General features: G+C 35.2%; 2 protein-coding genes and 3 pseudogenes across 3 annotated transcripts; 2 read left to right on the top strand and 3 right to left on the bottom strand.

The window, feature by feature from the left end:
- Nucleotides 1-2: 2 nt before the first annotated feature.
- Nucleotides 3-3,506, bottom strand: LOC110765252 (putative F-box/FBD/LRR-repeat protein At4g03220). Its single transcript, XM_021968336.2, has 4 exons — nucleotides 3,323-3,506; nucleotides 1,119-2,203; nucleotides 468-641; nucleotides 3-267 (listed from the first exon to the last, which is right to left on the bottom strand). Exons 2-4 carry the CDS (start codon nucleotides 2,136-2,138, stop codon nucleotides 7-9), a joined length of 1,455 nt encoding a protein of 484 aa, XP_021824028.1. The 5' UTR covers nucleotides 2,139-2,203; nucleotides 3,323-3,506; the 3' UTR covers nucleotides 3-6.
- A 7,985-nt stretch (nucleotides 3,507-11,491) lies between these two features.
- On the top strand, nucleotides 11,492-12,358 carry LOC110746937 (putative germin-like protein 9-2). Its single transcript, XM_021947164.2, has one exon. The coding sequence runs from the start codon at nucleotides 11,527-11,529 to the stop codon at nucleotides 12,145-12,147; it is 621 nt and encodes a 206-aa protein (XP_021802856.2). The 5' UTR covers nucleotides 11,492-11,526; the 3' UTR covers nucleotides 12,148-12,358.
- A 2,687-nt stretch (nucleotides 12,359-15,045) lies between these two features.
- LOC110747789 (germin-like protein 9-3) lies at nucleotides 15,046-16,166 on the top strand (annotated as a pseudogene).
- Nucleotides 16,167-16,877: 711 nt separating this feature from the next.
- LOC110765242 (CO(2)-response secreted protease-like) lies at nucleotides 16,878-25,806 on the bottom strand (annotated as a pseudogene). Its single transcript, XR_015833381.1, has 11 exons — nucleotides 25,516-25,806; nucleotides 25,195-25,307; nucleotides 24,960-25,057; nucleotides 21,319-21,477; nucleotides 20,681-20,792; nucleotides 20,000-20,537; nucleotides 19,816-19,916; nucleotides 19,409-19,651; nucleotides 18,839-18,953; nucleotides 17,992-18,205; nucleotides 16,878-17,731 (listed from the first exon to the last, which is right to left on the bottom strand). The product of XR_015833381.1 is annotated as a CO(2)-response secreted protease-like (transcript).
- LOC148296410 (CO(2)-response secreted protease pseudogene) lies at nucleotides 17,181-18,088 on the bottom strand (annotated as a pseudogene).
- Nucleotides 25,807-26,630: the final 824 nt, after the last annotated feature.

Raw genomic sequence — 26,630 nt, 5'->3', positions numbered from 1 at the left:
TTTCCATCATCGAACAGTTCCCCGAATCAAAATAATGGGCGTCGAGATCATCTTGCATTTTCTTACCTTCCCTAGCACGTCATTAGATTGTCGAGATCTTGATTGAAAAAGAATGACAATTTTCTTCAAATTCACGGCATGCTCGAGAATGTACCGCACAAACTCAATTTCATTAGATCCATTGGAGAGCTCAATAGTTACCTCCTCAATATGATAAATGAAAGCAAGGTTTTGCAATTTCCAGTATCCCATATCAAACCCAGATGACTGGAAAGGGAAGAAGGAAACAAATTAAAATCAAATGAAATTTACCAAATCGTGTTGAAAAAAAAAACAATTATTTGAATATGAGAAAAGACAACTACTTTATATATTAGCGATGATTCATAAGCACCTGATTGAAAAAATTACACCAGGAAATATGAATGAAAGAGGGTGGTTAAGAGGCAACACAAAATCTCACTTACCATGCAAGGCTGCCCTCTGGGTGGTTTAGACTTTATATCCAAGGTATTCAAATTAGGCATTCCTTTAAGAAGACAGGCCGCTGCTGGAACTAGGGCATCATTCAAGCTCCTCAAATGCATACCGAAATGAAAAATATCTAACGATGCTGGCATGGAACCTTCCTTGTGCAGAGCCTGCAATTTTTCAACAAAAAATCTTAAATAGAAAAAGGACAAGAAACCAATCCTAAGAAAGAAAAAAGTAAAATGTTTTATTAAATGCAATATATTTTCGTAAACTAGATTAATAATCATTAGTTGGTCAACAGTTTGAATTCTCATGTTACCCATTTTACTTCATTTTTCCAGTTTTATTACGTTGATTTATAATTAAATTACAAAATTATCAACATAGGACTCAGTTTCAAAGTGATACAAATAAATGGCATTCAAGAAAAATTGAAGATGAGTGTGAACATTATATGAGTAATATGCCATCAATTTAGTGTCACCAATATCAAGCAACACCATCAACATTATACAAAACTCTCAAGTCACAATATACAGAAGCTGTAATATCCTTTTAAAAGATTCAATTTGTAAAATATATATATATATATATATATATATATATATATATTTTACAAAGAGGAATGGGTAGTGTCATTTTACCTTAATGGTCTTCTCGTTTAGAATAAGAACTTTAGCCTTGCACAAACTGCAAAGAACTGCATGTAAATTGTCAAAGTCATTTACTTCAGGCTCCAGAAAAATCTGAGCTTTTTCTAAACTCATTAACTTCCCGAGGTTTTGGCTATTCAACAGCTTCCCTTCCCATTTCAACTTTCTAAGATTTGGCGCAAAAATATTTAATGAGCAGCTGTCAGGACGAGCATCAAATTCCCAATCTAATTGTATTTCTTCAAGTTTCTCACCAGAGATGCTAAGATGGAGGAGTTTAATACCACAAACTGAAAAAAACCCAAATGATTCCAAAGACAAGCTTTCAATGGTGATACGTTCTATCCCTGTAATGCGTAAAAGTTGTATTTCCTTAAGGCATTTGCAGGTAAATGAGATCCATTTAAAGAAACTCTCATCTACTATATTAACACAACTCAACCTCAAGGAAAGGAGATTGCATGAAAAAGATAAGGAGGGTGCTTGAAGAATCACCCCGGAACAGCAAACTGATAGAGACTTCAAGGATTGAGAAAGAAAAACGCAAGAAGGCAACGCAAACATGGTGGTATGGAGTGCTAAGAAATAAAGGTTAAGCACTTCAACATTACACCTTACTGCATTATGAATCCACGTGATTATCCGAAAATGCTCATCAGAAAGCTTACTTACACTTTTGCTTTTAAAGAAATTCCAGAAAACGGAAAAACGCTGCAACTTATTATCACCACGATGAAACAAGTACCGATCCAAAGAACTCATCAACTCTACTTGCTTCTGGTTGGTTCTTGCCTGACTTGCATCAAAATTCACTGATGGCGCTGATACATAAAATTTTCTGCATCTTTTGGAGACAGTACCCACTCGAGTGAGGTCTTCGAAAGTGAGGAAGGAAAGAATAAGATGAGCAACTTCATCTGGGAGATTACTGAATCTGTCTGTTATACCCTCACTAAAAGCTCCTTCAGCTTGAAAACTTCTAGTTGACCTTAACTTCTTCTGTAACATCATACTCTATTTATTTTTTTTATTGGATTGTTGGAAGCGGAGGTAGAGCTAAAAGGAATATCGTTCTCCTGCAATGTTAAAAGAACATAACTGAACCTCATCGTATTTATACTACTCTAGGCACACACAAAAAAATAAAGTAAAAAATTAAGAATTATTTCAAATTCATAATCTATCCAATTGAACAGGTAATTTTGTTGAGCTTCCTCCAATGCACCAAATTTTCAACTTACTGCATTTTCAAAACGTTGTGTTCATCTTTTTTATTAAAAAAAATGTATGCTACCTTATTCTAATAGTTTGTTTTTATGATATTTCTAGCAACTTTCTGATAGCTTCTAACTATTTCTCTTTATGACAATTCTAACACCTATTAGGTCCTGCGAAAATCTGGGGATCTCTGACTTTGTTCTTACATTGGTTTCTCCAAGTGATCTTTTGGTGGTGCTAAATTTCTTTTGAGCAATTGTAAAGTACTACCAAAAAATTTCAATGGTGTTCCCATGTTCAATGTTTTATTAGAATATTATGAATTTGCTCCAAAACAAATATGAAATTTTCAATCAGTTTTTTTGGTTTGATTACCCTTTATAGAGTATTCTGACAAAAAGCATTTCATTGGCTGGCCCTAGTGTTACTTGTATTATTAATATATACAAAGTATGTATAAGGGCTGGTTCAATGACACAAGTAACACTGGAGCTGGTCCAGATGAGAGAGAGAGAGAGAGAGAGAGAGAGAGAGAGAGAGAGAGAGAGAGAGAGAGAGGGATTTAAAGCAAACAAAAACAGTAACATCATGGCTACAACAGACAAGATAGAAAGGAAACTCTCTCTCCCTTCCCTGTTTCCAAATCTCAATCTCTGATCTCTCTAATATTTATCTATTCCCAAGTCTCACTCTCCAATTTGGGAATCCATCTAATCTCCAAGCTAATAACAAAGGGCGTGATGAGATGTCACTTAGGTTTGTGAATGAGGTAACACTCTCTTGACAAAATCAAAGCTAATATCATCATAAATTTCAGATATCATAGCTCAAAAAACCCTAGTTAACAAAATCAAACCCAGATGAAGCAGCCTTACAACTACAATTGCAAATTAAAAAAATCTTAAACTGATGCCAACCAACCACACAGAACAACACAAGCAAAAATGATACGGAAGAAGAAGAAGAGGAAATCATACCACGAAATTCAGGAAGCACTATTATGAAGCGAAAGCATATTTTATAAACAGAGGGTGGATGAGATGTGAATGAGAGGGCGAGGGCAATGGCGGGCCTGCAGCAGAGCCTAGGAAGAAAGAGGGAAAATGAAGAGAGGAAGTATACTGAGGGACTGAATGGTCAACCACTAAATGGCTCGTTAAAGATGCGATCATTTCAACCGTTAGATCTCTTGAATCGTCTCCGACCAAATATAAAAACTTAAGCAAAAGGTCAGTTTCGGTCCTGTAGTTTGCCATTTTTTCAACTTTTTCAATTCTGGCAATTTGATCATTGTAATTTGATTTTCTTCTAATTTAAATACATATAAAAAATTCTGTTAAATTTCTATCAATTCCATCTAAAATTTCGTCCAAGATATTCCTAAATATGAGGAACATGTGCTTACTCCGTTATAAAATTGGATGAAACTTCGGATGCGTCCTTAAATTACGAAGATATCAAACTAGGGGTGGGCATCTAAAACCGAAATACCGAAACCGTACCCTAACCGAACCGTACCATACCGATTTCATACCGTTTCATTCGGTACCGATCAATATTCGGTACCGTACCGTACCGTACCAATAAAGTATGGTATGGTAGCGGTATCAAGTATTTGGTACCGATCAATACCGTACCGTACCGAATACTATTCAGATATATAATTTTCTATTGAATATGTTGATGGATATTGCATATGTTGATTAGGATTTGGTTGATTTGGATATTGAATATGTTGATGGATATTGAATATGTTATATTCAATGGATATTGAATATGTTGATTAGGATTTGGTTGATTTGGATATTGAATATGTTGATTAGGATTTGGATATTGATAATTGAATATGTTGAATCTTTGAATTTGTAACTTAGGCATCACTTATTTTGGTAAATGAATATGTTGAATATTGAATTGGTTCATTTTTTAGTTGTGTCATTTTTGTACCGAAATGGTACCGATACCGTACCAATACCGACACGGTACGGTATGGTACGGTACCAATTTTGACAAACGATAATCCCATACCGTACCATACCGATTTAAATTTCCGGTATCCGTAACGGTACGGGCTCAATACTGTACCATACCGTACCGTGCCCATCCCTATATCAAACTATAGGGTTCAAATTGCTAAAATTAAAGCTATTGGCATAAGTGGACAATCTTACAAACTACAGAGACCAAAACTGTTATTTTTTTCAACAGTCAAGTGCTTAAATATTGTACATATTTTGCCAATTTAGTCTATGTATTATTGATTTAGCCAATTTGATCATGTATGATTTTTGTGTTTTGTTTTTCCATTGTTAATTCGATCATTTCCATCAATCCATGAACTTACTAGTAAAGAAATTGTTATAAAAAATTTTTAAAAGAACTTTTCTAAAAGTTGTTCACCCCAAAAAGTGTTCTAGTGTATTTTAGCACTTGTGTGTTGGTTTTAAGTTATTTGGGCCCTAGAATGGGCTCAAATAAATTATGTGTAATTTAGTTATAGGCGTGCCACTATTAATATTGAAAAACCCAATAGAAAGCTTTTAATTCGAACATATAATAGAGATGTCTTGCGCATGCTTAACTTCTTCAAGTCATTATGCTCCAAGTGGGAACGGGCACGAATTGGTTCTTTTATATAACTGGTTAATTAAGGACTTCAATATTTCACATGTGTGATGAGAACTTAGAGAAACAAAACACTAAAATTGTAATCGGACTTAATGAACTTTTAATATTAATTAGGAGATTGAGTCCGATTGGACATTACCATCCTGACGATGTAAGACAAGTTTGATCGAACTGAAATACAAGTAAAAGAAATGAAATCGGACTGAAGTAGCTTCGATTAAGACTGACTTCAATGGAAATACAACGAAACTTATAAATTATAGTTGGAACCAATCGTCAATTGGAAATCATACAAACCAATGAAGAAGGTAGAGCAAATAAACAAAAGATTTCTCATGAGTTATTGACTGGAAATCAAGAAGTAAAAGCGAGAAGGTTGTTGAGAGACTTTGATCAAGTTGAAATCTGTTTGAGAGAGATTGAATGTGTAGCCTCAATTTTCTGATAATAAGTGTCATTTTTTGGCATAGTGACAACAAGGGAGATAGCTCTTAGATGCTAGGGAACAAGCCCCCATCAATCATTCCTGGAATTAGGGGTGTAAGTTGGATTGGAAAATCTGATTCTGACCGATTCTGGTCCGAATATTTCCAAAAAAATCCGACTCCGATAAATCCGATATCCGAAAATGCCGAATCCGATATTTCCGATAAATGCCGAAAATTCCGCAATTCCGATCCGAAAAATTCCGAAGTTCTCCGAACCCATTCCGATCCAATTTTTCCAACTTGATTCCAAAAAATTCTGAGTTTCTAATTAAAATTGTATTATTTTTAGTTTATAGGTCTTATATATGTTTCATTTCTTATTTGTTATATTTTAGTACCCACATACAAATATTCATACATACTAAACATAGGCTTGGCAAAAAAATATACTAAACATAGTAGTATATAACTTTAAGACTACGGGTAATATATAGTAGTATACTAAACATAGTAATATATATTTGGCAAATATGCATAATGTGTGCTTGTTATATCCAAACGTACTACAAATATGGTAAATTTAGGGAGTATCATATCATACTATTATATTTTGTATTCTATGTAGGTATGTATTTTTAAAATTTTAAACTATCTTCATTTAAAATATTAATTATAAAATTATTTTATATATACATGAAATACAACACATAAGATAAGTATGTTAAGTGAATCTTAATAATTGTAGTATTCCAATTGCCTAGAGCAATAACACTCTTTACACATGTTCATGCCCACAAGAATCTAAAACCAACGTGATGGTCACTTGACTATAACTTGAGCATCAATTGATTGATGAATGTGAATCCATCTTTAGCATTTGAATCAATAAATTTTCATTCACATGATCAGAGCATGATGATGTTTGAAGGAGAAGATTTGACTGTTTTGGATATAATTTGATTGGATTGTTTGATCATTTGACGGAGAAGGGCTTTGATCATAGACTGAAACCAAAAACGCATAAAATAAGGATAGTTGGTTTTGATATACCATCCATAGGTTTTGGATGCATATGTGTTCTTTTTCTATGAAAGTTATTGGAGTTGTTGGAGTCCCATTTCTGAGAGTTGTTGGAATCCCACATCGATTGAAAACATAGACTTCATATGTTTTCTTCTTTATAAATATCTTTACCCCAATTCAGTACTTGAATAGACTTCAAGTTCAGCCTACAATCTTAAGTGGGCTCAACAGGTCATTATTTAGTAGTATTTATGAAGTCTCTAATTGGGTTTCTTAATTAATGCCTAGTTGGGCTTCTTGATAGAAAGCCTAATTGGGATCTTAATATTATTTTTTTTGTTAGTTACGTATAATATTGATATGAATTTGTTCTAAAGAATTTGAAACTTCGGAATCGGAAAGTTTCAAAAAAATTCGGAATTTTTCGGAATCGGAACAATATTATACGAATTTGTTTTGAAGAATTTGAAACTTCGGAATCGGAAAGTTCCGAAAAATTCCGGAATTTTTCTGAATCGGAATCGGAAGTGTTTAAGGAATTCCGAAAAATTTTGGACGGAAATTGGAATGGCTGTTTCCGATCCGATCCGGCCGAATTGCAGCCCTAGCTGGAATTAAGCAAGCTACATTGACCTTGAAATGATGAAAGTAAGCGCAACACCCAACAATTTGAGTGGGATTTGATATGATTTTAGACATAAGTTATGCATAGAAGCTTGAAGTTTGTAAGCACCTTTGAGAAGAACATCTCTATTCTAGAATTTGTATCTTTTAGATAAATTTGTGTCATTAGTTTTTAAAAAAAAAAATTATAAACATAATTATACAAAACTATTTGGTTGCGTCTTTTATTTTCATTTTTTTATATCATTTGTGGTCCTCAAGGTTAACCTGCATGCTCACAAATAGTTCCATGTTGTCAAAAACTGTCCAAAATTCTGTTAAATTTATGACATCACACACATGTGGGCCTCACATCTCCAATGATATGACATCATGTGAATTAAATAAATATATATTTAAAAATGATAAACCATAGAAAACACTTTAAAAAAATCGAAAATCAAAAAACCAAGAAAAAATCACAACCTCATCTATCGAACGCCAATCCTCCACCCTCACTGTTCCTCCTCCCCTTTACCCTCCCGCAACCTCTCCCCATCCCAAAGCCACTATGATAGATCCAAGTCATTCTGGGAAACAACAGTTCCTCCTTCTTGTCCTAATTATTCTAGTGCCATAAAACCACTGACCAGAAATGAAAGCAACTATAAATACAATAGCCAAGCACAAGAGAATGAGGTGATGGTAGTTGTGGAAGATCATTTGCACCATGTAGGATTATATAAATATTCTATGTAGCCCACATGATGTGGCCTAAGTGATAAATAAATTATTTAATTGGTTTAATAAATATTATTTTGAATAATCATATTGGTCAAATTAAGAAAAGTAATTTTCTATTTTATTACCATGATGGGTGGTAATTAATTAGCACTACACTAGGAAATTAATTGGTCATCTCTCTACCTATAAGAGTGCACATGTCCATCTATTGTGTATAATTTTTGACTGACAACACATATTAGTGTTTCTAACGTGCAAAAAAGTTAGAGAGAGAAACCTATTTCCTCTACACTGACGGCTCATCTACGGATCCTCAAGACAAAAAATTTCGTTTATTTGAAGGCTAATTATCAAGGTATGTATGTATATAGTCCTGATCTCTTGGACTACAGGGGTCCAAGAGATTTGTGGTCACTCACCGTTGGATGTAAATTCAACGGTTTACTCACTCTTGCACTCCTTTTAAGAAACTTTTTTGAACCATTGGATTAATATCCAACGGTAAGTGACCACAATCTCTTGGACTCCTGTGGTCCAAGAGATCAGGACTGTGTATGTATTTGTTAATTGAATTTTTGCTTGATGCTATTGTGAAAATCATGAACTTCAAAATCTTGGATAATTTATTGAGTCATATGGTTTTACCCAATATTAAGTTTACCAGCAACTACAGTTGAAGGTCTCTGTGGACTCAATTTGGCCTTAATTAAAGATAGATGTCATTTTTCTAGCTTTGAAATAATTAGCTAAATCAATGTATTTTCATTTAGTATTGGGTTAATATATTTCTTGTTATAGATTGATGAATGAATTTTTTTTTTTTTAAGGCTAAATTGTAGCAATGGTCTCGAACTAAGACCAAACTTTACTTTTCGTCCCTCATATTGCTAAATTGTTACGGTGGTACTTTAATTATGCCTCCACTTTCAGAAATCGTCATTTCTGTCATCTCAGTCAACTTTTCCGTTAAAAATGATTACATGGCATGGACAAGTCTTACTTGGCATGGGCAAAAATGTCTTTGCACACAAAAAATTTAAAAAATAAATCTCATCTCTCTCTCTCTCTCTCTCTCTCTCTCTCTCTCTCTCTCTCTCTCTCTCTCTCTCTCTCTCTCTCTCTCTCTCTCTCTCTCTCTCTCTCTCTCTCTCTCTCTCTCTCTCTCTCCAGCCTCAGTGGATGAATTTTTTTTCTCTTTCCTGTAGTTGCAGGGGTTCTGTTGTTGTTGGGGTTCTGGATTTTGTGGATGATTTTTTTGTTTTCTCTTTTCTGTAGTTGCGAGCTAGGGCGGGGGCGTTGGGTTCATGGTGGTAGGTGGTGGTCATGGGGAATGGGGGGGAGAAGAAATTTGTGGGGGTTGAGAGAGAGTTTTTTTTAATATTTTTTATAATAACATTTTAATCAATTTAAAATTAATGAAAAGACAAATATGCCCTCATGTTTAACGGACAAGTTGACTAAGATGACAGAAATAACGATTTCTGAAAGTGAAGGCATAATTAAAATACCACCGTAACAATTTAGCAATATGAGGGACGAAAAGTAAAGTTTGGTCTTAGTTCAGGGACCATTGCTACAATTTTACCTAAAAAAAATTATGGAGTGAGTGGAGGGGCAGGCAGCTGGGCGCGGAGGATTGGTGTGCAATGGAGGAGGTGGTGAATATCTTTTTTGTTTTTAATTTTTTTTTTATGGTTTATCATCTTAAAATTATTTTTTAAAATATATATTTTTATATAATTCATATGGCATCATATTATTGGATATATGAGGCCCCTATGTGTGTCACGTAATCAATTTAACAGATTTTTAGAGGAATTACTTGTGAGCATGCCTATTAACCTTAAGAACCACGAATCCCAAAAAATAAAAAAAGGTGTATTCTTATAATTCCGTGAACCTCAGGTTTTGTTATAAAAAAGCCCATTAAAAATTACTTTTTTCACAGATTAATGTGCTGACATGAAGTTGAAAATGTATATCTATTCTGCTCTGAATCAATATGTCGGATTGTGGTATAATCTACTGTACAATTTGCTGTCAGGCATGCAACAAAGAGAAAATAACATTTACAAATTTAATGACAGTAATTAGCAACTCCTCTCACTTTCATACATCTTAAGAAATTCAGTCAAGTTGATCTTCTAGTTAATTAATTTCATATCTCTATACAGCTCATATGCAAATTCTAGCTTGTGGCTTTTCCATCATGCCAAGAAGAAGAAAACATAGAAAGAAAAAAAGAGAGTAAAATATAGTAAATTTCCATAGCAATTAGAAACTGCTCAGCTCCTGGAACAGTATATATATGCAGAGGGTAGTAAGATAGTTTTTTTTTTTTTGGTTGAACTGGGGGGAAAAACCCCAAATGACACAACTACATAAAATCAACACAAGCAAGACGGGGACGAGACAAACCAATCAAGTCATCAATAACTAATGAACCTATCCAACTTAGAGCAAAATCAAAATAACACACGGCAAGACCCACGTTATAGCTCCTGAGCAAGATAGTTATTTTAAGCCTTCAGGTTTGACCATTTATCTAGCTACCAGCCTTAAAATTTCAATACTAGTTTCCCTAGCCACCACCAAAAATGGTCCTAGCAGGTGATCCTAATATCCTTTCTCACTTCCTTAAACCTTCAAGGACAAAGCTGCTTTGGCTGAGTTCTCTGCTCGTAATGCCAGAATTCTAGTTTAATGATTTTTTTTAACATGTAAACAGCCAAACACATCTTCAGTTTCTAACTCTTTTGCAATGATTATTAAAAATTAAAAAAAAAAACAGAAAGAGCAAGGACAAATACTTAAAAACAAAAGTGTATACTAAAAAATAGCCTCCCAAATCCCCTCAAATAAAGAAGTATTGGGCTGGCTGGATGCATATATGTAAGTGTTTCACTTGACTCTTTATCATCTTTGATAAAAAAAAAATGAAAGTTCCTGTCAGATTTCTCATAAATGAATTTCAACATAACTTAATCTTTTTATCAAAATAATCCCACGGTGGCTGGATCTTCATAATTCACTTATCCAGATCAGTGATGCCGGTTTCCAAGGTGCTGCAAGGGCAATAATTCATATAAACCTAGACATTGGTGCAAAGATACGTACTCTTAATCACTTGCGCTACAAAGCCATTGCACGACTCTCATGGACTCAATATTGGCTATTTCAAGGAACATAAGTTAATGCTTCCAGATAAATTACCTGACATTAAAATTTACTCTTTCACAGCTAAGTTTGCTGGTATAAAATTACACCTAGTTCATCTCTGATTATTGGTGGAGGGGTTTAAGGGAAAACCTCGAATACACACAATGTTCTTGCTGTTAAACCAAAGCAAATTATAGTCATTTGATAGCCCCTGCTTGGATTCACATGCCAGATTGTGGCTATTGTATTGTACACTTTGCTGTCATGCATGCTGGATGATAGAGAGAAACAAGACATTTACAAAGTCAATTGTTGTCATCTGCAACTCCTCTCAATTTCATACATCTTAAGAAATTCAGTCTAGCTGATCTTCTAGTTAATTAACTTATGTGTGCGCAGCTCATACAGGCTTGTGGCTTTTCAATTAGGCCAAGAAGAAGATAACATAGAAAACATAGTAAATTTCAACAGAAAACTTGCAATTGCAAACTTATTAGCTCCTGGAAAAGTATATAAATACCATGCTAGCAAGACAGTGAATTACCAACAGCAATAGAACAAGTTAGTTTCAGGCCTAAACCATTTATCTAGCTACCATGGCCTTGAGATTTGTTCAATTGCTGATCATATTTCTACTGGCCCTGGCCACCTCCCAAAGGATCCTTGCAAGTGATCCCGACATCCTTTTTGACTACATAGTCCCGCCAAATAACAAAGTTGATGCTAATTTCTTTACTTTCACTGGATTCCGAGACATATTCGATGAAGTTCCTGGAACCTTAAACGTAACGAAAGCTGCCTTGGCTGAGTTCCCTGCTCTTAACGGACAGAGTGTGTCGTATGCTGTACTTAAATATCCTGCAAACGGGGGAGTAAACCCACCTCACACCCACCCTCGCGCTGCTGAGCTTCTGTTCCTTGTTGGTGGTTCCTTGGAAGTAGGGTTCGTGGACACCAAAAACGTTCTATATACCCAGAAGCTTAAAGTTGGAGACCTATTTGTGTTTCCTAAGGGATTAGTCCATTACCAGTATAACTCAGATGCTAATTTACCAGCCTACGCCGTTTCAGCATTCGGAAGTGCAAATGCTGGAACGGTTTCAGTGCCTGTGTCTGTGTTTGGCACTGGAATTGATAATGTCATCCTAGCAAAATCATTCAAGACCGATGTTGATACTGTTAAGAAGCTCAAGGCTGGCCTCACCACTCATAAATGATGGATTAACGCACCAACACCATAATCTTTGTCGTGGTTGTGTTCACACACCCTTCAGATTATTAAACAAAGACAATAAAGGGCGATATAGTACTGCACCCTCTCTTTTTTTCAGTGTTAGCTTTTCTGCAAAAGCAAAATTTGATTACTTATGTTTTTGTTGTTAATCTATGCAGTTCTGTACTTTAATTTTTTTTTATTGAATTATATATTTCCGTTCACTAGAGTTTCTCCGGATCGAAACCTACATTTTAGAACAACTAAACTGGATTGTGCAACAACTTCACCCTGGAATCCCTGTCTACTTTCGTTCTGTCATAAGTATCTTCAGAATGATTTTCTCCCTAATTCACTTATAGGCCAACTCAGTGTTCACTGTGTTTTAAATAGTTGACTTTGACCTCAAAAGAGTCTAAAGAGATTCCCAAAGGCTATAAATGGCATGAAGTCTCATTCCATTAGCACAACATGGAGGACAATTAGCAAGGAAAGGATTTTTTTCGCCTAAGAAAAATGTTTCTTGTCACAATGTTGCTAAAACTGAAGAGTGTTCAAAAGCAAGGATTGAAATATCGGCCAATATACCGATATGTCGGTATTTTCAACTGTCGACATCGATACTGGGGGGTAAAGCCATATCTTCCGACGATATATCCCCGATAAGTGCAATATCCCCGATATTTTGCCGATATCCCCTATATTTCCCTATATCCATAACAGAACCCAAAAAAAATCCAAAAGTTTTGAAGGCAATTGAAGCAAATTGAAACCCAAAAATAGCTAATCCTTGCCAAGAACCCTATAATTTATTAATATGAAGAATCTATGCACAGTCCACTTGTCACATCTCGGGATCGGCTCTGCCGTAGCACGATATTGTCCGCTTTGGGCCCTCCTCTCTGACCTCACGGTTTTGTTTCTAGGAGCTCACGAGCAACTTCCCAGTGGATCACCCACATCCTGAGATTGCTCTAGCCCCAACTTGCTTAACTTCGGAGTTCCCATGAATCCGAAACTAGTGAGCTCCTAAAAGGCCTCGTGCTAGATGGAGGCGGGTATGTACACATAGGGCACATCACCCCCTCTCCGTTGGTCGATGTGGGATCTTACACCACTGCCCACATACCTCCAATCCATCTGAAGAGGACATGATGATTAGTTTTGGATCTATGAGCATAGGAACTAGACCTAGTACTAACTCAAATTAATCTTATGATGGCTATGGTTATGTCATGTCTGATTACAGTGGAACTAGTTATGGAGCTCAAGATGATGAAACAAATTATGGACCTACTAGTTAGGTTAATCCTAACTATTCCATATATGGGAGGACAGTAGGGAGCTCAAGAGAGACCTATGTGCACCATGTTCAAACATGGCTTACAAACTGCTCGAGTTACATGACTTGGCATGACTATTGTATGAATCTAGATGGTTGTTCCTCATTGTTTGAACATCATAGGAGCTCTTCATTTATGTAGATGGACACTTATCTAAATTATAATCCAATGTTTAAACAAACTATGGATTTATGCATGGTTTATTCATTCTAATCAATATTTTATTTTCAAACTTTTAATTAACGTGCATTACATACCTCTTATATTTCATCATATGTATATCTTATTATTAGTAAATTTTGAGTTTTATTTGTTCAATACATTCATTGACATTGTACATAACATCTATGAAAGTTTTACACAAAAATTATGTGTTTTAATGCCTACATGTCATTTTTGTTGATTTTTTCCCGATACCTGAAACGATAACGATATATCCCCCAAAAATATCCGTAAATTGGAGGCCCGATATTAACTGCACGACCGATATTTTAATCCTTGCTCAAAAGTAAGAGCAAAGACATTGAGACCTGTAGAAAAGACACTATTTCGTTTCAGGAATTGTTTACAACAAGATGTTCACTTTGTAATCCTTTATTGTTGGTTTACTATGATATACAATGATTGAGTTTTTAAACTTGCATCTTTGTTTTTTTGGCAGCGACATGATTTCGCAGCCAAAAGTTTTCTTATTACAACTATGATTAACCAAATTTACTTACAAATTTAATAACAAAAAGGTAACATAAAAAAAGGGATACACTCAAATAAGCTATACTTTATGAACCACAATAGCAAATTTACGTTGTCCGTACTGACGGTAGATGAAACAACGACAGAGACAGAGTTTAGGAGATGATGAGAGGGTTGAAGAATTTGTAAATATATTTGACTACCCCAAACAGTGCCTTTATCTGGTCAAGCTATGTAACACCTACAAGCCTGAGCCGTCAGCTCAAACTAGCTCTCTCTTTATGCATACTGAGGAGGGGGTTTGTGATAACATAATTAAAGAAAAATTATAAGGACTGAGACATCAAAGTAGGAATTATAATATGAATTCAATATTGGTTATTTCAAGGAACATAAGTTAATGCTTCCAGATAATTACCTGACATTAAAAATTACTTTTTCACAGATTAGTTTGCTGGCATAAAATTCCACCTAGTTCATCTCTGTTAAACCAAAGCAAATTATAGTCATTTGATAGGCCCTGCTTGGATTCACATGCCAGATTGTGGCTATTCTATTGTACACTTTGTTGTCATGCATGCTGGATGATAGAGAGAAACAAGACATTTACAAAGTCAATTGTTGTCATCTGCAACTCCTCTCAATTTCATACATCTTAAGAAATTCAGTCGAGCTGATATTCTAGTTAATTAACTTATGTGTGCACAGCTCATACCGGCTTGTGTCTTTTCAATCAGGCCAAGAAGAAGATAAAATAGAAACAACATAGTAAATTCCAACAGAAAACTAGCAATTGCGTACTTATCAGCTCCTGGAAAAGTGTACAAATACCATGTTAGCAAGACAGTGAAATGCCAACAGCAATAGAACAAGTTTGTTTCAGGCCTAACCATTTATCTAGCTACCATGGCCTTGAGAGTTGTTCAATTGCTGATCATATTTGTACTAGCCCTGGCCACCTACAAAAGGGTCCTTGCAAGTGATCCCGACATCCTTTCCTACTACATAGTCCCGGAAAATAACACAGTTGATGCTAATTTCTCTACTTACACTGGATTCCGGGACATATTCGATGATGTTCCTGGAACCTTTAACATAACGAAAGCTGCCTTGGCTGAGTTCCCTGCTCTTAATGGACAGAATGTGTCATACGCTGTGCTTAAATATCCTACGAACGAGGACTCTCCTGGTTGTAAAGAATTCGTCCTCGATCTCAACTCTTTGATTGGGGAAAATCCTAATAGAATCTTCAATTGCTTCATATTTATTCTGGATCTTTTTGCACTCAATTGAAACCTTCCTTCCCAAATAAAAAGATATTTAGAATACTTCGTTATTCTTGGCTTCTTCTTCTTACTCCCTCTAGCAATATAAATGTTTCTCTCTAGAAACTTCAACCGATTGACAAAATCAACCAGATTCTTGGCAACCTTTCAAGTGAAAACATTAATGCCCATAAAATCAGTCTTGAGACAAATTTTCTCAATTTGGATTTCTTCACTGTTCTGTTCAGTGAATTGTTATCGAAATTGCTTCGAACGCCCAAACAATCTTCATCCTCACACCCACCCTCGGCCGGCTGAACTTCTATTCCTTGTTGGTTCCTTGGAAGTAGAGTTCGTGGACAAGAAAAACGTTCTATATACTCAGAAGCTTAAAGTTGGAGACCTATTTGTGTTTCCTAAGGGATTAGTCCATTGCCAGTATAACTCATATGCTAATTTACCAGCCTACGCCATTTCAGCATTCGGAAGTGCAAATGCTGGAACAGTTTCAGTGCTTATATATATATGTTTGTGTTTGCCACTGGAATTGATAATGCCATCCTAGCGAAATCATTCAAGACCGATGTTGGTACCATAAGAAGCTCAAGGCTGGCCTCACCACTCATAAATGAGGGATTAATGCGCACCAACACCATAATCTTTGTCGTGGTTGTGTTCACACACCCTTCAGATTATTAGACAAAGACAATAAAGGGCTATATACTGCACTGCACCCCTTTTTTTTTTTCACTGTTAGTGGATAAGCAAAATTTGATTACTTATATTTTTGTTGTTGATCTATGCAGTTCTGCACTTTAATTTTTTATGAAATTATATATTTCCATTCACTAGAGTTTCTCTGGATCGAAACCTACATTATAGAACAAGTAAACTGGATTGTGCAACAATTTCACCATGGAATCCCTGTCTACTTTCATTCTGTCATAAGTATCTTCGGAATGATTTTCTCCCTAATACAGTTATAGACCAACTCAATGTTCATAAATGGTTGACTTGACCTCAAAAGAGTCTAAAGAGATTCCCAAGGCTAGAAATGGCATGAAGTCCCATTCCACTAACACACTACAGGGAGGACAATTAGCAAGGAAAGGATTTTTTTTCGCCTAAGCGAAACATGTCTTATCACAAAGTTGCTAAAGCTGAAGAGTGCTCAAAAGTAAGAGCACAAGACATTTAGACCTGTAGGGAAGGCAGTATTTCGTTTTAGGAATTTTTTACAACAAGATGTTCAATTTGTAACTTTTATTGTTGGTTTACTGTGATATACAGTGATTGAGTTTTTAAACTTGCATCTTTGTTGTAACATAAGAAAGGAGATACAATCAAATAAGCTATAATTTATGAACCAAAGTAGCAAATTTACTTTGTCCAAACTGATGGTGGATGAAACAATGACGGCGACAAAGTTAAGGAGATGATGAAGAGGTTTGAAGAATTTATTGAGACTGGCCCAAACAGTGCTTTTATCTGGTCAAGCTATGTAACACCTACAAGCCTGAGCCGTCAGCTCAAACCAGCTCTCTCTTCATGTATACTGAGGAGGGGTTTGTGATAACATAAAGAACAATTAAAAGGACTGAGACATCAAAGCAGGAATTATAATATGAAGAAAGGTATATATGCCTAGGAATTCACATTTTCCCCCTCCTTGCATTAAAAACCTCTTTCTAACTTTTAGTTGACTCCAAGCAGTAAGACGCTTTCCAATTCCAAAGTTATTCAACATTCACACTAAACACAGTACGAACTGAATGTCGACCATCAAACCATGTTATTGACCCAAAATTGTAGCCTCTAGGAGCCTGCTTGCCATAAAATGAGACTTGAAAAGACACCCTCCTCACACCCTCAGCAAAAACTAACTTCTCTGGAAGAACCTTCACTATTAAGCCAGCCGGAGCATGCACTTTCACAATGTACGTAGAATTCAGGGCAGCAACATTGGTCGCCGTTCTTTGAATTGTCTTTGCAGGTTGATGCCGGTTGAGTTTACTAATGGAGATTGATGGGTAGTTAACATTCGAGATGAGTTCATCAATGGAGATTTTGGGGCAGATGAACTTTGTGTTTGACATAGATCTTATATTTTTCTCTGGGTAGCCATAATAGCAAAGGAACTCGAGATAGTTTTCTGTTGTGGTTTCAAAGACTAGTCCTGGACTAAGAGCTTTCAGTGGGTTTATTTCTCCGACCCCCACCTCATGTGGATTTGCAAAGGTGTTAGAGCTGTTTGTCAAAGGTTTTTTCATGTTGTTGAACACAGTTGCTGAAACAAGAAGAGATATCGACTCAGAGAAATATAATCTGGGAGAACAGTTTATTTTAATTGAAGTACTTAAACTGCTTTAAAAAACATACATGGGGAATCATGTATTGTATGATTTCTTCCTCTATCATGCACAAAAATATCTCCCTCTATTCAAGATTTTATAACGAAATCACATGAAAGGAGTGAAGCACACAATACCATCAAAGTATATCAATTGCATACAAGACATGTAACTTTCGAACTCTTAAAAAGTATACCTGTTGTCATAAGCGCTGATTTGATCATGGAAGAAGTCCATCGACGATGCACTGACTTGATGAATGCAGCAGCCCCCGTTACGTGTGGACAAGCCATTGAAGTACCTGATTTTATGGAAAATGTGGATGGCTTCTTCCCATTTGGGACTGTCCCTGTTTCATTCTCGGGAGCTATGGCAGCCAAAATGGCCACTCCCGGAGCCATTATATCAGGCTGAACAGCATATAAAAAAATTAACTCTGGTTAATGTTGCAGACAAATATTAGTTCTAGTATGCAGTCATGCATACTTCAATTCTTGTCAGTAACATTACATTAGTTAAGACCTGGTTAGATGTATGTGCAAGTCCATTTTTGTGGCTGCTAAATCCTACATGAAATGATAGAAAAACCAAGAGAAACTAGAGAGAGGAGAACAAGATGAATCCTACAATGGAAAGACACAACAACCAAGACAGAGACATCCATGGTGTCCTGTTCTGTCTATGTATGTATTTATATTGCAGACACATGGCTGCTCCTAAGTACACATTATAATTATCATGGTGCTTGGGTGACAATGGTGGCTCAATGACCCCCTAAGCAGAGAGATAGAGACAGAGTGAGACAAAATACAGTAGCTCCTTAGTCGGATTTGGATGAATTAAGCCTTTATTATCGGATTTAATGTGGTCTCTGTCGGTCCCTTGCTTCAGAGTTAGAAGCTTTAGCACCAACTCGACTTAATCATGATTTCCGACTTCATAAATGGTTGCAGAAATTTAAAAATGTGAAAACACATCAAACTAAATATGTTTCGAAGCAAATTTCAACCCAAAAACATAGCTGCAAGTGAAAGAAAAATAACCTTGAGAATGTTTTCTGTAAGCTCTGCAGGACCCCTCGATGAAAAATATGCAACAGCTGGTGCAGGTCTATACCTTGGAACATTAACTGTTGGGAGAATTGTTGCTGTTGGGTTTCTGTTGTCAAGGCATAGCTAAGTTATCATACCTAACATAGTTGTAATTTATGACTGATGCATACTAATGAGGTCATATAATCAAATATCTGCAGCTGAAAGAGTGACCTTGAAATTGCACACATACTACACAATCATCATTTGAATATTCAGGTGAAAGGGACCTTAGGTTTTATTGATCCCTTTGAAAACTACTTCAACTGAGGCAAAGTTAAATTCAATTACCATATACTTTAGCAAGATGTCCAGATGCAGGATAGAAATCATGCACATTATATGGGACAATGCAGCACAAGACTAAAACTTGTAATGATCCAGATAAAGAGAGTTGGTAGACATGATCCCTCAATGGGCAACAATACAAGGAATTAGAATAAAACTTATCAATGAATGACAATAAAGTAAACAGACAACATAGATGGTAAATGGACTGAATTGTACATTTGAAACACTTACTTGGTAGAATTTATGTACTGGAGAATCTGAAAGCCTGCAATATTGCCAACTTCTGTATATGGGAAAATGCCCGAATCGAAAGGCACACTTTTCTCAGCTTCATCAATCAGAATCAACCCTTTGGCTTTAGCATCTTCTACAACTAATTTCTTGATTTTCCTTGAAACAGCCGGGTCATCATCAACACAAACAACAATTTTTCCAACTACTTTCTTTGGATCCAATGATCCTGGATAACAATTTCTGCAGTTCAGTGTAAACAACATTTACATTTACTGAATGTAAAGCAAAATGATTAATATTTTTGGACTTTAAACCAAAGCTTCTATCAAAATGTGAAAAAGCAATGACATGAATATGAATTTCCAAAAAGAAAAAGAGGCCAGAGGATGATGAATTATGATCACCTTGCTTCTGATTCAGGCGTCTAATAACCAGCAACGTCCTTTCCAAATACAAGAGGATATGTCCTTGAACGAGTGAGATTGGAAAAATTGATGGCTGAACCCTATTAGAACCTAGGTGTGAGAAACTTCTGCATAAACAAGATAATGAACTTTTTTAACAATAGAACTTCGTTAAATATCTTACTGTGAAATTTCTCCCATTTCCAAGAACTATATTAGATTGGAAATCCCTATCAATGTTAGAAGCTGCAACGGTGAAGATCCACGGCGCTGCATTAACAATAGTGTAAGGATCAGGACCATCATTTCCTCCAGAGCAAATTACCATGACCCCCATTTGTTCAGCATGAAATGCTCCGATGGCTATGGGGTCGTTTAAGTAATCAGATTGAAAGAGTGAGCTCATCCCAATGGAAATAGATATTATATCTACTCCATCTCTAATTGCATCATCAATAGCCTTCAATATGGTGGCACCAGAGCAACCAACATCTGAGCAAGCCTTGTAGCATGCAATCCTAGCTGAAGGCAAGCCGCCCCTTGCTGTGCCTTTTGCTAAGCCATAGTAACTAGCATTCAGGACTTGCACACCAGCCGCTATGGATGCGGTGTGAGTTCCATGGCCAACAGAATCCCTTGGTGAGCCTTTTGTTCTGGCTAAACTGCTCTGGTTGCCATCTCTTGTCAATGGAACATTGTAGTATCTTGCACCTATCAACTTTCTGTGACAAATAAAGTAGTGAATCAAGATATAGGTGTATGCTAACTCTTCTAATCCCTCTCTCTCTCTCTTTAATTTTATATTTAAAAGCCTTGTGAAATAGTTCTGCAATTAACACCATGGAGGGTGAAACAACATAATCACCTATTACAATTCGATTTCCGGAAGTCTGAGCCCTCCATACAGACTCCTTTCCATCTTGAAGGGACTGCACCAATTCCCTCATCATTGAAACTTGAAGACTCAGGCCATATCCCTTAATCAACACATTTAAATGAAGAGTTATTCTGCACAAGCTGCAAAATGTATATAGCCAAAAAAGAAGGCTGCTAAACTTTTAAATTTTTTAATGAAACAATGTACTAAAATTTTATCCTTCAACTATTTTGTTTTAGAGAGCTAAACGAAATTAGAATTTTCTTATGGCAGAACTCTCCCATTCATCTTCTTTGAAATGGTACAACTGGTTATTTTTTCTTATCAGCAACTGTTGTCCATGAGATTTGAACACATGACATCTTCCAACAAGACAAAGTGGAGATTGAGTGCCGCTAGACCAAATGATTGCGGCGGCTCAGAATTCCACCTGAATTCTGGATTTAACCCTACCTTTCCTATCTCATTCACCTGTTTGGTGGCTTAATGAAACATACGAATTTTACAGTAACCTTTTATTTTTGGACAAGCACTTTATATATTATCAAGCCCCAACCCTACTCCCTTAACAACAAAATAAATAAATAAAGTTAGTTGCAAAGTAGACCAGGGATGAGGATTGTTACCTGTATCTATCATCCCAATTATAACATCACTTGATAGGCCCCGCCGCAGATATTTATTGCTTGATAGCCTGCCAGATTCCGCCTCTAAGAAATCCCAAGAACGTGTTGTGTGTAGCTCAAGTATTGAGTCGGGGAAGATGGAAACCACATCGTCATGGCCTGCATGTTGCAAATTGATTTACAATTTTCTTCAGATTTTGAAGTGCATAAATAAATCTTTGGTCATCAATGGGCTACAAAACTTTTTACACAAAATTACACTATATAAGTGAATTTCATTAATAAAAACAAATAAAAAATTAGTAGAGTAAAATGCATTTTCGATCGTGGTTTGCCTCGATTTCAATATTGATTTTTTTGTTCTCAATTAATTGGGTTACTGAGTTTGGTTTTGGTCATTATGGTATATAATCCAAATTTTCAATTTGGGAAAAAACAATTCACTTGTTTTTTAGAAATATTGTCCGGGATTAATAAACCGTCTTTTGAGCTCCCTAAAACTAATTTCAGTTTTAAAACTCCTGCTTATTTCAACTCTAGGATTTCTTTGAATTCTTGTTTTAAAATTCAGGCTAATTTCAGTTTTAAAATTCATGCTTTCTTTATTTTAGCCTCTGTGAGTGTGTGCCAATTGGTTTTCTTTTTTGTTTTGTTTTTAATTTTCTTTTTTAATTTTAGAATTGTAAAAGATGATGAGTAGTTGTATTTCATAAAAATAAGACTCGTTATCTGATTTTGTTTTAAAATTTAAATTTTTTTTAAATATAAAAAGTGTGAATTTACCATATTATCCTCATTTAATTAATAAATTAAATTCTTAATATTTGCATTAACCAAGAGCATTTTCTGGTATTATGAAAGTTTCATAATTCTCTGCCTTTTGTTTTATATATATAGATTTTCTATTTTTTATTTTTATTCTCCTCTTATTTATTTTTTATTTTTTAATTATTTGCATGTGTGCTAGGCAAATTTTGAAAGAAGGAAAATTCAGATTGTTCTGTCTAGAGATTGTCATTGAGCCAGGCCAGCCCAAAATTTTTGGGTTTGGGCTGAGGTTTTAAAGGGATTGGCCTAGGCCCGCCCATCGAGTCAGGCCTAGGATGGCTTTTTGAGTCGGGCTGGGACACCCATGAGCCTAAACGGCCCGCTCATTGCCTTATTTCCATTCCAAATATTTAAGTAAATGTCTTGTCGTTTTACTTTAATTTATTTTTTTTATTACTCTATTTACTTAAGTTTACATAGTAAATAAAAAATTAACCCCCATTTGGATTCAATTAAAAACAATAGAAAATCAAATTCCCAACAAATCAAAATATGAAAATCTAGTTTTAGTATAAGATATAGTTTATACCAATATTGATACCTCAATAAGTCAATGTATACTTTATACTATCTCATAAAATCATGTTTGATTATTTAATCTGTAAGAAATATAAACTGCCCCAAATATCATTGAAAACATTAGTATTTCGAAAGTCCATTTTTCATACTTAGTCAATCATGGAGGACCATGGGCGGGCCTACTCAGGCCAGGCCGAAGGTTTCAAATCCTAAGCCCAAGCCCTACCCAACTTTAGAATGGGTCGGACCGAACATGCCTAACCATGGAGTCATGTCAGAATTTGGTCAATTGGGCCTTGGGCTACCCACTTCAGGCTGCGGGTCGAGGGCCAAATGATCATCCCTAATCCCGCCCTTGCATGCAAAGCCAGTTTAGAATTTCCAAAACCCTAAAATGAATCATGAAATTGGATTGTCGACCCTCCATGCATTGTACATTAAGCACAATTTATTTTCCATAAGTACTCACACAACTTAATACAAGGGTTCAAATGTGAAGTAAGTGATTTTCATAGAGTGACAAATTCTTAAATAGTCACTAGTAAATTGGCAAGAATTTTACTATTAACAATTAGCCTTAAAAGTATGCAAAAGTCATTCATTTATAAGCTTTTTAAAAGTCATTAAGGGTCTATTTGGGAGTGCTTCTAGAAGGGCCAAAAGTGCTTTTTGATAACTAAAAGCGCTTCTAACAGCATTTGGCAAAAAAGTTTAGACGCGCTTCCTGGAGAAACACTTGCTATGTGCATCTTCAAGAAGCACTCCCAAGTGCTTTTCCACAAAGCACTTTAATATTTTATGAAAATTCAAGATTTTAATAATAAAAGGGCTTTTGTTAGAAGCGCTTATGAGCAGAAGTACTTCCTAGAGAAGCAGTCTCAATCGAACCTTAAGTTTTTGGACACAACAAAACTTTTAAAGACTTTTTAAAAGTCACTACTGGATACCACCAAACTTTTAAATACTTTTAACTACTTTTTAAAAGTCACAACTAAATACAACTAAATTTTTAAATACTATTTAAAAGTCACAATTGAATACCTCCAGACTTTTTAACTCTATAAACGTCTTTAAAAGTTCGAATTGAATACACAAGTTTAATAACAAAATCGAGATTTTAATAAGAAAAAACTTAATCTTAATCACTTCATCAAAACATCAGTTAACACATTCAACTTCAAGCAATAATTACAAATAGGTTTACCACATTTGGGATTAACCCAATTGGTCATGGGTGATGGTGTAACAAAAAAAAAGACAGAGAGGATAACCCAAGTGGAGAGGGAGAGGGTGGAGTAATTAGTTAAATTTAGGACAAGTAAGAATTCTATTTGCATACAAAACCTATGTCAAAACACCCCACAATGGTCCTCTCTTTTTTTTTTTTTTGTTCATAACCCCACAATGGTCCTTGTACTATTTAAACCTCATCATTTTAGTCTCTATTCTTTCAATTCTATAATGTCAACCTCATCCTCTTATCCCGCACATTAATGTCATTTTCGAAGTCAATTTCATCTAATTTCCTTCCAAAACTAAGGGCAATATCGTCCAATCACTCATACCCATGAACAATGTCATCAAATCACTACCAGCCTCACAGCAACCCTCCAAATGTTTTGGCAAATCCATGTCCCACCCAACCCAACTAGTATTCAAGTAAATATATTAAATTAATAAAATGAGGGATATTTTTAGCATATTTTCAATTGTTTGGGGTTTCAGAGCATTTAGGATTTAGAACGGATTTCCAAAGAAATTAGTGTCCAGAGACAAATTGTGGGTGTAAATAAAATCTCTCAAAAAATGAATACAGAGAGGGCCAGAGAGGCCTATAAAAAAATATAAACTAATCCAGGATGTTCATGTGCCTAGCAACTTCTAAGAAATCATCAGCCACCAACAAGGTCATCCTCAACATAATTTTGATCTCCAAATACATGATATTGATGGTGTGCATTCAAATATGCAGGTAAAATTGTAGGGAAGAAAATTATTTGTACAATTTTTTTTTCTAACTTGGTAAGTATGCACATACTTTAATAACAGTATTTTGTATGTCTCCCAGGAAAAAATAAACAAAGTCTTCCATATGCACACACTCACCCAACATTGTATTCTAGATAGATCTTAGATCTATCTAATGCATTTGTTCCATATAAAATAAACTAGCTGTATTTCTGCAAGATCTCCAACACTTTTTTTATTTTAATATTTTTTCTTATTTAGCCATCCTCTCTTGCCTTTCCTTGTTAGATAATGAAAGAGCAAACCAGGCAAAAGAAATTAATTACCTGATAAAATAGAAGCTTCAGTCTCAGTGAGCATGGCAGAGAATCCTCTAAAAGCATGATTATACTTGTGAATTATAGATATTCTCTCAATCTCATGGCTTCCAGAAAAAAAAAAATTATATATTAAAAGTAGGTAATAGAATTAGATTAAATGATTAGAGAGAGAGAGAGAGAGAGAGAGAGAGAGAGAGAGAGACAACAATATGGTGATGTTGGTGGTGATTATAATGATAACCTTGGAATAATGGATGACAGCATTTGCAAATAAGCTGATTCTGCTGCATCTTCAGCTCCAAGAACTCTTCCATTTCCATTTGATAATGAGCTTCCCATATAAATTACATGATGCTGCCAACCATATAAGAATTCTATTTAAAAACATTCAATTTGACAAGATAGACATTTTGGAAATTTCATTTCCATATGTGGTTGAAATGCTTGTGGAAAAATTCAAATGTGATACAATATTTCATGCCTGATATTTTCTCAGCAACCAAACAAAGAGCAAACTAATTAGAAAACAGTGTGGAAATTAATCCATTTCAAAATTAATTACCTTGGGAATCTGATTTGAAGCAGTGGCACCACAGAGGAGAAAGAATGGTAGAGAGAGAAAAGGGAGTAGCAGTTGAAGGGGAGTCATGGAAGCTGAGTAGTAGTGAGGAGAATGCTTCAGTGACTTGGTTGGCAATTAGGCCAATTATTGTAGGCTTGTTTAATTGGAATGTTTTCTTATATATGAAGCCATACATTTTGTAGGCTCAGTGTGAAGTGGAAGCTTGTAAATGAACTCAAGAAGCTTGAACCATGAGCAAAGCATCTTTGAATACTTTTCTGGTTCTTAATTTTCATCATAAGCATTTATAATTTTCCTTAACAAACACACCTTCAGATTTTCCTTCTTCATTATTAGTTTATTATTTATAGAAATTCAGGATATGCCCCTTGACAACTATTCTCCCTACAGGGCGTCTCATCCTTTTAAGGTTAAAGGATAGGACGCATTGAGAAAACCTCATTTCCACTCAATTTTCTTCAGTTTTGATCTCATTTATTGACATGGTTAATTGGTTTAGGATGTAAACTCATCATTTACATCTTAGATTTTAGATTTTTAGTCTCGGATTCTATACCCTAAAATATTAAATGTTGTCAAATAATGATCAAAGTTTAAGAAAATTGAATAGAAGTGATATTTTACCAATGTGTCATGTCTTTAAAAAAATGTGACGTCATGTATAGAGAATCGTCGTGACGCAATCATTTAAGAGAGCCAAGAGGATGATGGCTTTAGGAATTTTCAATTACTTCTTCAGATTCCAACCCCCTTTTGTCTTTCCATTTTTTGTTAGCATTTAATAGAAAACAGATTATAAACTTGAAATGCAAGTAAACAATTGTCTCTTGACCTACAAAAAGAGTAGAGGGAGAAGAGTTACATATACATAAAATGGCCATGTGCAATTTTCTGCTTTGTTTCCTTTATTCTCTTTTCTTTCCATTATTCTCTCCTTTACGCATTTCTCAGTATAATTTATATATACCCTCTTTATTCTTCAATTTATTATTATTATTATTTTCATGTCTTTGTTTATTTGATGAATTATTTTAGCCAGAAAAAAAATTTAAATAAATAAAAAAGTCCAGTACAGGCTTGCAAGTCCAAGCAAT

Source organism: Prunus avium, chromosome 2 (assembly GCF_965620075.1).
Source record: "Prunus avium chromosome 2, drPruAviu1.hap1.1, whole genome shotgun sequence".
Lineage (NCBI taxonomy): Eukaryota > Viridiplantae > Streptophyta > Magnoliopsida > Rosales > Rosaceae > Prunus > Prunus avium.
Note: the sequence above shows the minus strand (reverse complement) of the source record. Positions and strands in the feature narration are given on the sequence as shown.

Coding starts and splice junctions, on each gene's coding strand:
- LOC110765252 (XM_021968336.2), bottom strand. CDS start 2,138: ATGATGTTACAGAAGAAGTTAAGGTCAACTAGAAGTTTTCAAGCTGAA. Junction 642..1,118: donor TAAACGAGAAGACCATTAAG/GTAAAATGACAC, acceptor GAAAAATTGCAG/GCTCTGCACAAGGAAGGTTC. Junction 268..467: donor CCAGAGGGCAGCCTTGCATG/GTAAGTGAGATT, acceptor TTCCCTTTCCAG/TCATCTGGGTTTGATATGGG.
- LOC110746937 (XM_021947164.2), top strand. CDS start 11,527: ATGGCCTTGAGATTTGTTCAATTGCTGATCATATTTCTACTGGCCCTG.